The sequence below is a fragment of the Octopus sinensis genome, linkage group LG1 (assembly GCF_006345805.1).
Source record: "Octopus sinensis linkage group LG1, ASM634580v1, whole genome shotgun sequence".
Taxonomy (NCBI): Eukaryota; Metazoa; Mollusca; class Cephalopoda; order Octopoda; family Octopodidae; genus Octopus; species Octopus sinensis.
The window spans coordinates 82,659,543-82,676,267 of NC_042997.1; the positions used below are offsets into that span (position 1 = coordinate 82,659,543).

Genomic DNA, 16,725 nt, shown 5'->3' on the forward strand with positions numbered 1-16,725 from the left:
TGAGTGTTCCAGCTGATCTTATCAATGGAACAGCCTGCTCATGAAATTAATGCATAAGTGGCCGAGCATTCCACAAACAAACATATATTTAATGTGATTCTCAGAGAGATTCAGTGTGACACAGAATATAATAAAATATAGGTAAAATTCATTTTACCCAGCAAAATGGATTGGAGTAATATTGCTCAAGGATACATGTTGCTGGGAATTGAACTAACAACCTTACGATTGTGAACTGAATACCCCTAACCACCAAGCTACACACCTTCACATTTAGAGGCCTATAAAAAGCTCAAAGAAAAATATACTCACTCTATATGTAGTATTTCAGAGTATGATTCACTACCAGCCAGACAATAACCAATCAATACTGAAGACCTGCAAACAAACAATATCTTTAAGTTTTACACTGTAGACCACATCTTTTATCTTTAATTTGTTTCAGTCTTTAGACTGTGGCCATGCTGGGACACCACCTTGAAGAATTTTTAATTGAATGAGATGATTCCAATAATTTTTCTGTTTTCTTTAAGCCTGGTACTTATTCTATTGGTCTCTTTTTGTTGAACTGCTAGTTTACAGAGATGTAAGCACAGCAGCATCAGTTGTCAAGCAGTGATGGAGGACACAGACTCAAAGACACACATACATGAATATTTATATATGACAGTCTTTTTTCAGTTACTTTCTACCAAATCCATTCACAAGGCTTTGGTTATCCTGAGGCTTCCCAAGGTGCCACACAGTGGAATTGAACCTGGAACCATGTGGTTGGGAAGCAAGCTTCTTATTTCCTTATTACTCACAAGGGGCTAAACATAGAAGGGACAAACAAGGAGAGACAAAGGAATCAAGTCGATTACATGATTTCATCAAACCCAGTACGTAACTGGTACTTAATTTATCAACCCTGAAAGGATGAAAGGCATAGCTGACCTCGGCGGAATTTGAACTCAGAACGTAATGGCAGATGAATACCGCTAAGCATTTCACTCTGCATGCCAACATTTCAGCCAGCTCGCAAGCTTCTTACAATACAGCTATACCTCTGCCTATATGTAAACATTAATATTTCATTTATAGTTATTTTCTTAACAATGACACAGAAACCAGACAGATTATAGATTTTTATTTCTGTTTTTATTTTTCATAAGTGTAGGCATGCCTGTGTTTAACCCTTTAGCATTCAGATTATTCTGTCAAATGCAATGCTTATTTATTAACATTATTTTATACTAGCTGGACTCGTAAAATTTCACGGAAAATATAAAAAATGTAAGCATCTGTAAATTGTGTGCTGGTGCCATGAGAAATGTTTCTATAGCGTGATGGTTAAAGGTGGTGAGCTAGCAGAAGCGTCAGCACATTGGGCGAAATGCTTAGTGGTATTTTATCTGTCTTTACATTTTGAGTTCAAATTCTACCAAAGTCGACTTTGCCTTTCATCTTTTTGGGGTCAATAAATTAAGCTCTAGTTGCGTACTGGAGTCAATCTAATTGACTGGCCTTCTCCCACCAAAAATTTCAGGACTTGTGCCTATAGTAGAAAAGTATATTGTGACAGTTACAGAATATAGAAAGAAGGGTAAAACCGATAACTATATTCATCCAATCAAAATATCTCAGTTATGCAAACATAAACAGTATTACTATTTAGCCTTAAAATACATCGTATATATTCAGAGAACCCTCTTGGTTTAGTGATATGGAACGTTTTATTCTTTTATTCTGTTACGTGTTTCAGTTATTTAACGATGGCCATGCTGGAGCACCACCCTTTAGTCAAAGAAATTGACTCCTGGACTTATTTCTTGTAAGCCTGGTGCTTATTCTATCAGTCTCTTCAGAAGAACAGCTAAGTTACAGGGATGCAAACATACCAACATCGGTTGTCAAGCAATAGTGGTGGGGGTACAAACAAAAATATATTCATATGTATGTCTGTGTGTGTGTCTTTTAGTTTTTGTTTACTTATACACATCAACAAATGAGCCAATTGAACAACTCTGTGTGGTTGTTCAATTTGCTAGAAATAACAGCCAAATCTCTCTCATACTATGCTCTTGTTAGTATTAAAGGAAGAGAAAAAATAGAATTAATATTTTTGATTTTGTTCGGCTCTATGAATTTAATTTTTTTAATGTTTTCATCCATTACTTGATACAAAAAAAAAAAAAGAAATTGGAAAAATCCTGACCAAAACAGAGAAATTGTAACTTAACAAAAATATAGAAAGAGAAAGCCAAAAGATGTTCTTTAGCTGAGGAGTAATTTTATAATTAAAACAAATTCAAAATTTAAATTTTGGAACATAAGACTTAACATGTTATCTGGTGTATGGCCAAATTCAAATGGGTAGAAGACTTAAAACAAATGTGTGCGTGCGCGTACGTGTGTGTGTGTGTGTGTGTGTGTGTGTGTGTGGTTGGGCCTTTAACAGCCAGGGGTCAATTTCAGTTCAATCGTAGAAAGGAATTCAAAGGAATTCAGCCATTCCCTCTCACTATCTCTCTTTTTCTTTCTCACTTCCTTTCTCCCTTAAGTAACTTAATCTTCCTATTAAGATCGTTGCTGCTTCAGTGGAAAAGTAAGCATGGGTGTTGAGAAGTAGTAATACAACACATAGGTGGTGCTTTCAAATCTCTTCCAGAAATTACAAGAGATCTAGTTAAAATTTTTTATTTAAGCAACAAAATTTCTTTCAACAATTTCTTTCTGTTAAGTGTGACACACACTTCAGGTATGTACAAAAAACAAATTGGTGTATTCATATTATTGATTAATTGTGCATTATCTTGGTTATTTATTTTAAAAATAACATTATAAGATAAGTGTAGGAGGCCAGATCTGGCTTGTTTGAACATAGAACAGGTGGAATATTTGGGCTAGATATGGCTGATTTAAATGCTAAAGGGTTAAAGCTTGCTTTGCAACCATGTGGTTTCAGGTTCAGTCCCACTATGCAGCACCTTAGGCAAGTGTTTTCTCCCGTAAACTCCAGACCTGTCAATGTCATGTGAGTAAATTTGGTAGAGAGAAACTGTGTGGAAGCCTGCTGTATGTATATATATATATATATATAGTAAATCAAAATGATCAGAGGTCCTTCCTGAGCCATAGGCTCATAATGCTGGTTTCCTGGACTCTGTGACATATATATTCTACCTCCATTCCGCCGAGGTTGACTTTGCCTTTCATCCTTTCAAGGTCGATAAATTGAGTACCAGTTACGCACTGGGGTCAATGTAATCGGCTCAATCCCTTTGTCTATCCTTGTTTGTCTCCTCTGTATTTAGCCCCTTGTGGGTAGTAAAGAAATATATATTCTACCCCCACTGGATAGGACACCAGTCCATTGCAAGATTACTCCCTTTTGCCAGCTGAGTGGAATGGAGCAATGTGAAATGAAGTGTTTTGCTCAAGAACACAACATATTGCCTGGCCCAGGAATCAAAACCATAATCTTACTTTCATGGGTTACTCAAAATTTAACTTACCTATAATCTAGCTTTCAAAAATGAAGGCATGAATGACAAAGAGCCTTTCTGAAGAGTGATTTTTATTATAAACTTCTTTTTTTTTTATCTTATTGTAGAAAGGTACAGTGCCAGACATAATTCTTTCCAACAAAGCATTGCTTCTTTTAGATAATGCACTATGTCACCCAGTGAACTTAAATCAGTTTTCTGATAATGTGAGAGTAGATGTATCCCCAAAATAAAACTTCTTAATTCTAGCCAATGGATCAAGGTGTGATTGCTAACTCCAAATCACAGCTTAAAGAGGCTCTCTGTTGCTCCAACATATTTCCATGCATGTGTCCTTATGTTAGTGGTGTTGCTGCTGCTACCACTGCTGTCGCTGTTGTTACTAGTAGAGACATTACTGGTGCTGTTGTTGTTGCTGCTGCTATCACTGCCATTGCTGCTGTTACTGGTGGATACCACCTCTACCTCATATAGAATGGCCTCAGAGTTTCATAGACTATCTACTGAGCATTTACTCTTAGAATAAGTATCAGGTTTAAAAAAAACGAATTATTGGGGTCGATTCATTTGACTAAAATTCATCAAGGCAGTGATCGAAACAAGTAAATAAGTTACTTTTATTTTACACACATCTGGGGAGTAGAATTACTTAAGTGAACAAAAATTGTTCTAGGATGGAACATTAAACTTGTTGCCATTATTTAATCCCATGTAAACTCTGACAGAGAAGACCTATGATTAAAGGCTTTCAACTAGTGACTATCCTATTTTTTGGTATATCTATCACTACATTGCCTGTATGTCCTTCCCTTACTTAAGTTAGTATAGGGAGGTTGAGATTTGGCTGCTATTTTTGTAAGATCAAAAGATGGTGTAGAATTTTCCTTATTGATATTGAAGTAATGTAGAGAAAAGAAAAACGTTTTAGAAACTTACAGCTGCAACACAGCCAGGAAATCAAAAATGTGTCGTACTCCATTGCAGAGAAACATCTCACTTAACATGTGAAGATTAGGTGGAGTGATGAAGTGGTTGTGCAGGTTATCCTCATCTTCACTAGATTCTAGAAAAGAAATGAGAAGAGCTGCATATAGGCATGCATGTATTCAATGTATGTATATATAATTTTTGTCCTGAGGTAGTGTAATATTGTAATGTTATAAGTTATGTTATATCAAATTGCATAAATTTGTATTTTTATTTATCGTTGTGCTCAGAGCTGGGCATAAGTCCGTTAATCGTTAATGATTTCACTTTTAAGTTAACTTTGAAAATTATTATTGGACTAATTAACTTCCATTACATTTAGCTTCTGTTAACTCAAGTCCATTAACCCAAATAAGTGACTTCTTGTAGCTTTGAGATAATGTAAGGGCTTTTCTTCCAGAAAGCACAGAGATAGGAATAAAGCAAAATTAACTGAGGTGGATGTCAACAGAGAAAATATTGACTTCCATAAAGTGGGAAAAATAAATGGAAGGAAAATAGTTGGTAAATATTTTGATGTGAACACAAACAGCTGTTACATGGTAGCAGGGCATGCTAGAAATAGTAACTAAGTACTTTCTCTTCTGGAAAAAGGGGCCGTTTACGCATGATTTTCGATGTCACATTTATTGAAAGCATGCAAAATAATCAGGAAAGAAAAAAAGACCCATGAAACAAAACTCCTTTGGTGGGAAACTTCAAAGTCTCAACCACCTCTCCTACCTTTCTTTTCCAGAAAAAAGTGGCTTGTAGTGGTTTTGGAGGTCAGATATGCTGAATGCATTAAAAAAAACTGTGGAAAAAAATTATTCTACACTGAGATACGAAATATTTACTGAAAGAATAAAATCTTGTACCAATTATACCTGTATTTTAATTTATTCAAATCAATGTACCTTGTCTTGAAAAGTGGCAACATTTTTGTCGGTTGCCATCTGGGATAATTTTAGTAACAAATCAAACAAGTAAGAATCATTAATAATTTCAATTTTAGTGTTTATCCATAATGTTATTGCTTTTACACCTGTTAATCAAATTTACCTGCCCATAAAAGTCAAATTCACTCAGCAAGATCAGCTAAAATTACATAACTATAAACTAGTGGTATATAAAGCACCCACTGACAAAATTTCAAATATGTATGTAAAAAATTTACAAAGTTACAAGCAAATATTGTGGACACCCCTCTTGAACATGAATAATTCAAAATAACATGAACAAAAAAAGCATTACATTTGATAGATTAATATGAACACTAAAGATGCTTTTAGGTGTCTTTTTCTTACACACACATAACACAGCCTTGCTCAATTGGGACTACATGTGTGTTACTTCGACATCATCATTCCAGAAAAATTTGTTTATGGGTAGAAAATTATCAATAGATATGTGAGTGAGAAAGAAATGAGGTGGGAGGTTTTGGGATGTGCTAGAAACAACAGCCAGATCTCCCTTAAATCACACATTTTCCTCTGAAATTATTAACAATTTTTTAAAAACCAAAAATGTTTCTCTCATGGGTTTTAAGTGTGTAGTGAAAAAAAAATGGCCAAAATTGTTTTGAACTGGGGAAGTGATGGGGTGGCGAGAGTGAAAAAAAAATTTTCAAAATTCTTTTCCTTTTTTTATGAAAAGATGCCTCCCATTATTCTGAAGACTGGTGAAAAACATTGGGGAAAATCCCTATCAAAATGGAGAAATTTCAGCTTATGTGGGCCGTCTGATCTGAAACTCCATTTTCTAGAAACTCCTTCCCCCACCCCCTTCCAAAAAATTTGCCTACAAATTTCTTTGTAATCATAATCTACACCATTTGAAATGTATTTGTATAAAATTTCATTAAAAAATGCCTATTTTCCAGAAAGTTATGAGGGGGAAATGTCGGGTTGTATGAATTTTCCAGAACTCCTCAGAAAATTGTTTTCCAACAAATCTTTACATACACTCAATCTACAGGATATAAGTGATTATTTGGTGACAGTTTCGTTAAAAATTATGCATTTTTCTGGAAGTTATGAGGCAACAAATCGGTGGAGTATTAAACTGTAGTTACACATTTTTTCAATAACAGTTAACGCTAACTTCTATTACATTTCAAAGAATTAACGGATTAATGATTAATAAAGTTGATTTTTCGATTAACGGTGCCTACCTCTGGTTGTATCTATTGTCAATGTGGTTGGGTTGAAGTGGTGTTATTAACATCTGGGTTGTGGTAGTCGTTGGGTTGCAGTTATTTCATTTTTACTTTCTGTTGAGGGAGTGGGTGAGTTAGGATTCTGTCTCTAGTATGTGTAATGCTTACCTAACTTGTCTAAATGTTGGATCATGCAAATGTATAGCAAATAATTTTGTCTTAATGTTATCTATCAAACCACCATACTTATCTTCAGCATGTTGGTAAAGTATTGATGCTGGCTTCTTGTCACTGCAGTCATACCAGTGTTCCTTTATTTTTCACTTATACTATTAGCCATTTCACATATAATTTGAGGTACTCATAAATATCTTATACAGCAATAATTCTCAAATTTTTTTGACTATCTTTTTTTAACTAACACTTTTTTGATGTCTCTTTACTACAACTGAACAAAATTAAACAGACAACAAAAAATTTCTAGTGACAAGTTGATCACCTTTAAAAGACTATACATAAACAATTTTTCTTCAACATAATATGAAATGTCAAAACGACACCTTGGCTACTAATGTTACCAATAATTCACATACAGAATAAAAATTGAAAATATATTTGAGAATTAGGACAATTAAAAATTTTATAGAAATTTTTTATGGTTGAACTGTCTTGTAGGTGAAATTTCCTTACAAATTTAATGACATAACTGTTTTCACCTTCACTAATCTTCACCCTTTCATCCATCTCTTCATTTATATCAATCAGCTTGTCTCTCAAATCACTCATACTTCTCCATCTCTCATTTCCTCATTACCTATAAAGCTTGCAAACTATGAATGGCCAGCCCCTACTTCTTCTATCCTTCACTAGGGCTGTGTACAAGAGACTGAATTGGTTCATCTTTATCATTCTATTTGTGTCTATTTCAATCATTTCAAACATCACCCTACCATTCATATCTCTCCTCTCATCCATGTACTGCCATTCATCATTTGCTTTCCACTACCTATTCTCTCACTGCCTCCCCATAACTTCTCCACCACTTCAACACTGCCTTTCCCTGTTTCTGGTCTACTTTTACCATACCCACATCTATATATATATACATACATACACAGGGGTTGAACAAAATGGAAACACCTAGCATCATAATTTTGAAATATCTATAAAACTGTCAAAAGCTTGTTTATTTTTGTTTTTTTATTTATTATTAGTGTTGCTTAATATGTAAGATGGCTTACAAGAATATAAAACGTACACAGGAGCTTCAGAAAATTCATTCAAGACTCAATTCTATTCCTGCCGAAATTATTTCCGATACCCTGAGAATAAGACAATAACAAGTCTTACAAAACATATCTGGGAATTGAAAGAGACTAACACCTGTCCTTTCAATGTAACCTGGGAAGTTCTACAAAAAGCATCATCACACAGACATGCGCTTATAAAAGACCTATGAAATGTAATCTTTGCCTCTCAGAAAAGTTCTTCATCCTGTTCCAGGCCAAACATGCTTTGAACCAGAGACGTGAGCTCTTAAATTCTTGTAGACTATGAGGTTTAAAATGTCAACCGATAAAATACCATATGGGTAAAATGTTTTGACTTTCAGAAAATTTTGATTGTTGCATTTGAATTTGACTTTACATCTTATAGTTATTTGGTATTGCAATGTTAGTGCATATTTCGACTTCACTTTTAAGAAAACCTTTGACGGTTTTACAAATTTAAGCTTAAGCTTCGCTGAGGTTTATTTTTATTGTTAACTCATGCATTTAATTATGTTATATCAATTTATTTTCCAGTTTCCTTATTTTAACATTTTAATATTATATATACCAGATAGTTTTTTGAAAATTGTTTGCGTATATACAATATGATGTATATATTTATCTTGATGTGAAGATATGTCTCTATATATTTATGTGCATGTATTGTAGGTATGTGTATGTATATATATATATACATATATATACATATTTATATATATATATGTATATATACATTTATATATGTGGGCATGTATTTGCATACATATTTTTTGTATATTTGTATGCATGTCTATATGTGTGTGTATTTGTATATATGTTTGTATTTATGTAGAGATACATGTAATTTTATGTGTGCATTTTTATGTGTTCATTTCGCAAGCTGAACGAAGTATCTAACGTTTGCTAGATACTTTTCAAATGCCATTATTCCACTCTCTCTAATTTTGCTTCTCTTTCTTTTATTTCATTTTCTTCATTTCCCCTTTTTTCTTTCTCCCCCACCACTTGTTATTCTCTGATTTTGCCCTTTTCTTTCTTTAGCCTGTAACAACTAACTTATATAAGCATACACCAGCAAATTTTGTGCACGTGCATATGTGTGCGTGCATACATATATATGCATTTGTATATATTTATGTCTTGCCTATATATGTCTGTATATGTATGTAGCCATGTACCTGCATCTGTATTTTTAGTGTATATACGTATATTATAGATTGTTTGGTATGTGTATATATTGCTAAATGTATATGTGATCTAGTATAAAAATTTTTTTAAACGGATATATCTTTTAATTTATTAATATTTTACAGCTAATTATTTACTCTGGGTATTTAGGCCTTTTCCTTCTTTATATGCTATTTTTGATTTAAAGCTTCCTTTGATTTTTATAATAATATGATTTTAAACTGCAATTTGTTATTTCATGCAACCGGTTATTGGAAAGGCTGTTAGCTGAAAGGACCGATTTCAAATGTGTATCTTTCAAAGTAATTATATTTCTGCATATAATTTTATCTTGCTCCATTCTAAACAAAACTGTCCAACGAATGGGAACATGAAACTCTGAGTAACAGTTTTTGTGATATTTTTGCTCCTTTTTAATAAAGCATATTACTCTACCTCTGGTATTCAAGTACTATTTTTTCCACCTTGTTTTGCATTTATGTGCTTACTCTGGTATATATATATATATATATATATATATATATATTTGCTTTTGGTGTGAATGCTTTTGTTATACGGCACCGTATTTTACAATTCTGTAAATAATAATAATGGTATTTTTTAGATAAACTTAAAGCTTATGCCGATCACTGTGCAATGACTAAGGAAAATAGTCTAATAATGGGGCATATAAGCCCTTGACAGAAAAAAGAAGGCTTTCCTATCTGCACGAGACATAAGCTTTAAGCTTATATAAAGATACAATATATATATATATATATATATATATAGATATACACACACACACATACACATACATATATGCATGTATTTACATTTGTGTCTGAGTGTATCTGTAATATGCATTTGTTCATACAAATTGAGTAAATAGATTGTATAGTGAAAATTTACCACTTTCTTCCTTTTTATTCTGAAGTGCATCGTGGAGTTCTTTATCAAGACTTTCCTGTAAACAGCAATTGTTTAATAAGAAAATGTAAGAGCAGTAAAATATATTTCAATGTTAATTTCTTATATAAACATGAAAGTTAAGATGTGTAGTAGTAGTGGTGGTGGTGGTGGTGTTGGTAATGATTTATTTTATTTGTCATGAGGGTGATGAATATGAGATCATTATGAAGACAAATTACAAAAACAATATGTCTTTCCATGAATCAATTGCACAAAAACTCCCCAGAAAAAAAAGTATAAAATAAAAATGAAACGAAACTTCTCAGTAGGAGATAGCTACCAGACACCAAACAAGGATCCCACACAACCTGGACTACTCTGACTATCAAGAGCAAATACCCTCTCCTGGCTGTGCTTTGTAACCTATAGGTACATGCAGTCAATAGACCTGTTCTTTTGGGCTAGATTTTACTATTTTCACTTGCCCTTCAGCTAATTTCCTTGAACAAACCATTTCCCTCATCATTTTCACCTCCCTCTTTTGGTGAAATTTTAAAAAGCCCCAAAGTTTATATCTTCTAATCTTTTCAATCTTGTCTATATTCAATCTTTTTTGTCACAATAACCAGACAGGAAAACTTCCAACTCTTCCTGGCTTAAGAAAAGTGACATGAGGATCCTCATTATGGGTTAACAGATATCCAGATCTGTCCTTCAGCAAAACTTTGCATGCATCTTGGATGGCTCAGCTGATGATGCTTTTGACATGTAGAATGAAATAATTCTTTTGTGGAATGGTGAATATTGAAGAAGATAAAGCTATGAACAATCACATGTTATTACTAGGTTGAAAACCCTTTGGATAGAAAAGCTTATATGATGCCCATGGGACATGAGACCACATCTTCTGTGGAAGTTACCATAATCTTTGGGCTGGAACTCCTCTGTAATAAGCTGTTTAGTTTATCTTTCTTAAGTCCTGTGTCTTTCCAAAAGTGTCCTTCTTCTGCCTACTTCTAATCCTCTGTAGACTACAAAGTTTTATGCACCACCAGATGTATTACCCAACTGATAAGGAACTGTGAGTATTGGATAATATTTCAGATGTTAGCCACTCAATGTTGATCTTTGCTTGATTCAGAACTGCTGCTCCCACAAAGAGAAAGCTTCAGGGAAATTTACTTCACAAATAGTGACTACATCTCACTGGTCAGGAATCTCAGCAGATACCAAATACCTCAACATGTCAACACATCATCGTTCACAAGTTGGTAGCAGAAAGCGGATGAAAAAACAGGCACCGATAATATTTAATAATAATTATTGACAATAATACTGTTAGATCTTCAAAGTTACTACATGTTTGAACTCACTATCTTTGATGGCTCCACAAACACACACACACCTCAAAGTGGCTTCATACATAGACATCTCAAAAGTAAATATACAGATATCTCAAAGCATCATTTTTGAAAGATTTATTTCTAGAAATTAAATAATATCATTTGGTGCACTTAATACTTAATCTAGTATTTATTAGGCATGCTTTATGCAGTTTATAATGATTTAATCCCTTTGGGAATCATACTAACAAATAGCGTCCATGCAGATAACACAGAATAATGAGAGGTGTCTATTTACTTTTGAGGTCTCTGTTTAGGGAACATTGCCAAAATGACATCACCAAGACTTGGATTCCATTTTCGTTCCAAGTAACACTCCAGTCCTAGCCAGTTATCAAACATCTACAAACCTAAAGTGAAACTCACATTGGTGTACTATCTGAGGCAGTGCTGTTACTACACACATAAGGAAAAGGAAGCAATGCAAATGATTGAGAAAGAGGCATCAACGACTGACCCCTAGGCATGCATTTTCTTCTTATAGTCTCATCTATTGTTAGCAGCCTCTACTTTTCTGCATTAGTTTACTATTTTGAACTCTTTCCATATCAGCTTACTGGTATTAAAGCTGAACATCAATTGTAACAATCTTATTAGTGTCAGAAGGCATGCAAAAGTTATAGGTACTACATTATCTCATGAATATCTAATAAGAAAAATAATAATGAAAAGCAATGTTCCTATTCTATTTTTTTACCACAAAATATATGTGAAAATTTAATATTATGACATAGTTATTCAATATAAACATTTAGTATTGTATGAGAAATATTTAATATAAAAATTTTATATATTTCAAAGCCATGTGGTAAATATTTTGGCATTTATTTATTTATCTATTTTAAACTGCAATTAGTAAACAATAGCAGTACTGCTTACCAAGCCGGTTATTTCATTGTATTTCATTGTTCATTGCATTTCTATGGTAAAAGTGACAGCGCATCACTAAAACTTAATTCAATACAAATATCACAAGCAACTTATTAAAGAGCAGCAAGTTTTCAATTTTCTTGCTTATGCTTACATTATTTGCTGATGTATAACATCAAAAGATATTCCTTCACACACACACACACACACTTGCATGATAGGATTCTGCACAGTTTGCTTCTCAACTTCCACTCACAAGGCATTGTTGGTAGAAGACAATCACAGGGTCAAAGCTGGGTCAAAGTGGTTGTGAAGTAAACTTCTTAATCACACTGCATGACACAGTAACCATTAAGTTGCTTTCTTTTAGTAAAGACATTCTTCAGTTGCAGTGAAAATATTTGCAATGTAAATGGACAATATTCTTTTATTCTTTTACTTGTTTCAGTCATTAGACTGTGGCCATACTGGGGCGCCAGCTTCAAGAATTTTAGTCGAATGACTTGACACCTGGTTTTTCAAAAAAATTTTTTAAGCCTGGTATTTCTATCAGTCTCTTTTGCTTAACTGCTGAGGGGATGTAAACACACCAGCCCCGGTTGTCAAGCGGTGGTGGGGGCAAACACAATACACTCACACATACACACACACATATATATTCTTTAATTTGTTTCAGTCATTTGGCTGTGGCCATGCTGGAGCACCACCTTTAGTTGAACAAATCAACCCCAGGATTTATTCCTTGCTAGCCTAGTACTTATTCTATTGGTCTCTTTTGCTGAACCACTAAATCATGGGGATGTAAGCACACCAACATTGGTTTTCAAGCAATAGTGGGGGAAACAAACACAGACACACAAAACATATACACTCATATATATATATATATGACAGGCTTCTTTCAGTTTCCATCTACCAAATCCACTCACAAAGCTTTGGTCGGCCCAAGCCTATAGTAGAAGACACTTGCCCAAGGTGCTCCTCAGTGGGACTGAAACCAGAACCATGTGTTTCATAAGCAAGTTACTTACCAAACAGCCACTCCTGTGCATATATATATATAGTGAGAATTTACAAAAAAACAAAAGATGAAGATGGGTGTGTAAACAACAAACAGATGTATTAGTTTAACACTTGGGAAGTGAGAAAGTCTTTTACGGTTTGAGTCTATGCTCTTTGACAGAAAGGAACACAGAAATAAACAGGGAAAGAAAATATAAAAGGCTTGGTGGCTAGCGATCTATCATGGCGAATATACAATGGGCTTCTTTCAGTTTCTGTCTACCAAATTCACTCACAAGGCTTTGGTTGGCCTGAAGCTATAGTAGAAGACACTTGTTCAAGGTGCCACCCAGTGAAACTGAACTTAGAACCATGTGGTTGGGAAGCAAGCTTCTTACCACACAGCTATGTCTATGCCTATTACAACCATACCTGTGCCTATGTTCATATTGTAGAAATAAAGAAACTTTAAGTTTAGTATTTTCTGATGATTTTGTTAACTGAAATTAATCTTACACAAAGACTGCTAAAAGTAAGAAGAAATAGTAGTGCTTTGAAGATTATAGTGATGAGAGACCAGAATAGTAAAATAAACAAGAAATCAAAAAATAGCAATAAAATGAAATGTTATATTGAATATCAAACCTTAAAAGCCAGAAACTGATTAATACAGGCTCTCTGAAGTATTTCCACAGTGATAAAAATTAAAAGAACCTAGGATGAGAAAAATATAGATATAAAGATTTATTATAATATAAAGCAAAATGAAAAAGCATAATTGAAAATTAGTATCTTATAAAAGGTGAAGTTATGCAGATAGAACAATAAATATTGATAATAACAATAACAAAGATATATCAAATATTCAATTCATTGTGATATTTTGAGTTAAAACTTTTTTACAAGGGCTTTAAAGAATGCAAGAAACATAAATTATGTATCTGTTCTGTTGACATAGCAAATCCTTGTGTGTGATATTTGAATTATCATGTATGTAAAGATGTAGAAATTTGGAGCTGTGGATTGTGTTCCATGGTCTGTCAGGTCAAGGTGACACATGTATGAGATGCAATTGTGTCAAATCAACACTCTTCTTAAAAGAATAATATTTTAAAAAATCACAAGCATCCTTAGGGCCCAGATTTAATTTTGGGGTTCTCTAACATTAATGGGAGAGAAATTTGGCTACTTTTTCTGGAAGGATCAGTGTCTATGTACTGGTCTTTCATTAGCCTACTGAGGGGCAGCTTTTTCTCCATTGGAGGAATTGAATTTAACCCTGGGAACCAATGAAATTCTTTTAGTTTCCACATTGCTTACAATGGTATTACCTGCTCCATCTGCTCACATTTCATTATCAGTGACCAGACAAACTTTCAACTTCTTTGCTGGTCAACTGGTTTACTTACTGATTTATCTAGAATCCTAGAAGATTAAATTCATCCGTCAGTACTTATCTTTATTATATCATCAATGCTCAGACATTAAATTGTAGTTATGTGAAGATCTGCATAATAGAAACATAATGAGGTAAAACACAATAGAGATTTTCCAAACCAGCATGTATTCAATTGAAAAACACAATAACTTTTCAAGCTGAAGAATTTTACATTTTGCTATATCATATTTATACATATGGGTAGCACTTCTTATTGAGTTTCACTCAACTCTGATGTAAGAGTTGAACTTAATATCTTAGAAAAGTTGAAGAAAGTTAAATTAATCTGCCATGCCTTAAGGCACATTACAAATTCCACATTTTAACAAAATTTTAATAATCCAACATTTATATATTGCTAGTATTTAATACAATCAAATAAAAAAACAAATTATGTAAATCAAATAAAACTAATTAATCGGCTACAAACATTGTTAGAGGCAATTTGAAAGTCTCTAATTTGTAAATAGTTACTTTAATGTGGGGATAAGAGTGAACTTTTAGTGTGAAATTTAATGTTAGCAAGAAATAAAAACAATGAAAAAAATATGTTGAGCGTCATGGGATTTGAGCTCAGAATATAGAAATGAAAAGAGAAAATAAATACTGTAAGACACATAGTAAGATGCCTACTACATCTACCAGTTTGTTGCCATTTCAATTATAAGAATTTCTTACACAGGTATATATATGGCTATGTAGAAAAGATCAGTTGAACCAAAATCAGTATTTTACATATTTGTTGGCCGTGGGATATAAAAAGCAAAATCAACATGAACAGAATTTGAACATAGAAAACATGAAACCAAATTCTACTGCAAAGCATTTCATATAAAACTTTACAATTCCTACCAATATGCTACTTTTATATAGGAATAAGCTCATTTGTTGAAATAGAATTTGTCAAATTACTGTCAGTAAATTGCTTGTGGTTACAATATTGAGTTGTGAAGAAATAAAATATAGAGTCAACCTTAGTCAAATGATACAGAGGAAAGTAAATTCTGTTATAATGTAATTTAGTGCAGTGATTTACTGTTTCAAGGATTCTCTCACCCTTTCTTCTAGGAGTACAAAATGTTTGGCATGAGTTGGATTTGAACTTATGTAGCCAATAGTTCAGTATTTTAACTTCATAACTATCATAATTAATTTGGATCAATATAATTAACTGTGTGGGGACAGCATGTTAAAAAATAGATACAAAGTTTCCTCAACAAACGTAAAAATGTACCCACATCAACTGAACCCCAGCATGCAACTTCCAAAACCACACCATGTGCCCTCTAGAAGGATCTTGTCTCTCAAGGGTCATAGTATATAGAGCCACCCTTACATCAGCTGATGGCATTACTAGGCACTATACAGGTATGACAGCTAATGACTTCAAGAGAAGATACTCCCAGCATATGCACTCATTCAGATCCAGGGACAGAGAGAACTCTACTTCCCTGTCTTGTTTTCTCTGGATACACTGTGATCTCCGAGATGAAATACCCAGCATCAAGTAGATTATTATCAACAGAGCACCACCATGTTCACCTGGCACCCCTAACTGCCAGCTCTGCCTCCATGGAAAGCTGCATATCCTCCAAAAACCCACAGTAACCATCAACAAGAAATATGATCTATTGTATTGCTGTCACCAGAGATATGCCCTTCTGGCAAATTACAGGCTTCTGACTGCCACTAATCCGGATATACTACCTTAGCACCACTGCTACTCTGCACTGCCTGCACCAAGGTCACCACTGCAAACCAACCCTATGAGCAGGAGCACCATTTACCAATCCCCAATGTTTACCAACCCCCAACACACACCAATACTTGTTCTGTGCATGTATACATGTGTACGCATGTGTGCGAGTGCACATGCACACTGGTATGTATGTATACATGTATGTGGATATACACATGTACATATGAATGAATATGCATGAGTATACATGTGTGCATATGCGTGTGTGCATGCTCATACAAGCATGCGTGTGGTGCAGACATGCATGTGCACACCCATGCACACACTCGCATCAATATACACATGCTATAT

General features: G+C 33.9%; 1 protein-coding gene across 4 annotated transcripts in view; it reads right to left on the bottom strand.

The window, feature by feature from the left end:
* LOC115215027 overlaps positions 1 to 16,725 on the bottom strand; it is a 106,289-nt gene that overhangs the window by 56,344 nt on the left and 33,220 nt on the right. For all 4 annotated transcript variants that reach the window (XM_036502432.1, XM_036502441.1, XM_029784160.2 and 1 more), the window contains exons 4-7: positions 13,883 to 13,951; positions 9,963 to 10,017; positions 4,425 to 4,551; positions 313 to 378 (exon numbers count right to left, since the gene is read on the bottom strand). In XM_036502432.1, coding sequence (XP_036358325.1) covers positions 313 to 378; positions 4,425 to 4,551; positions 9,963 to 10,017; positions 13,883 to 13,951 — 317 coding nt within the window. The remainder of the gene's footprint in view (positions 1 to 312; positions 379 to 4,424; positions 4,552 to 9,962; positions 10,018 to 13,882; positions 13,952 to 16,725) is intronic.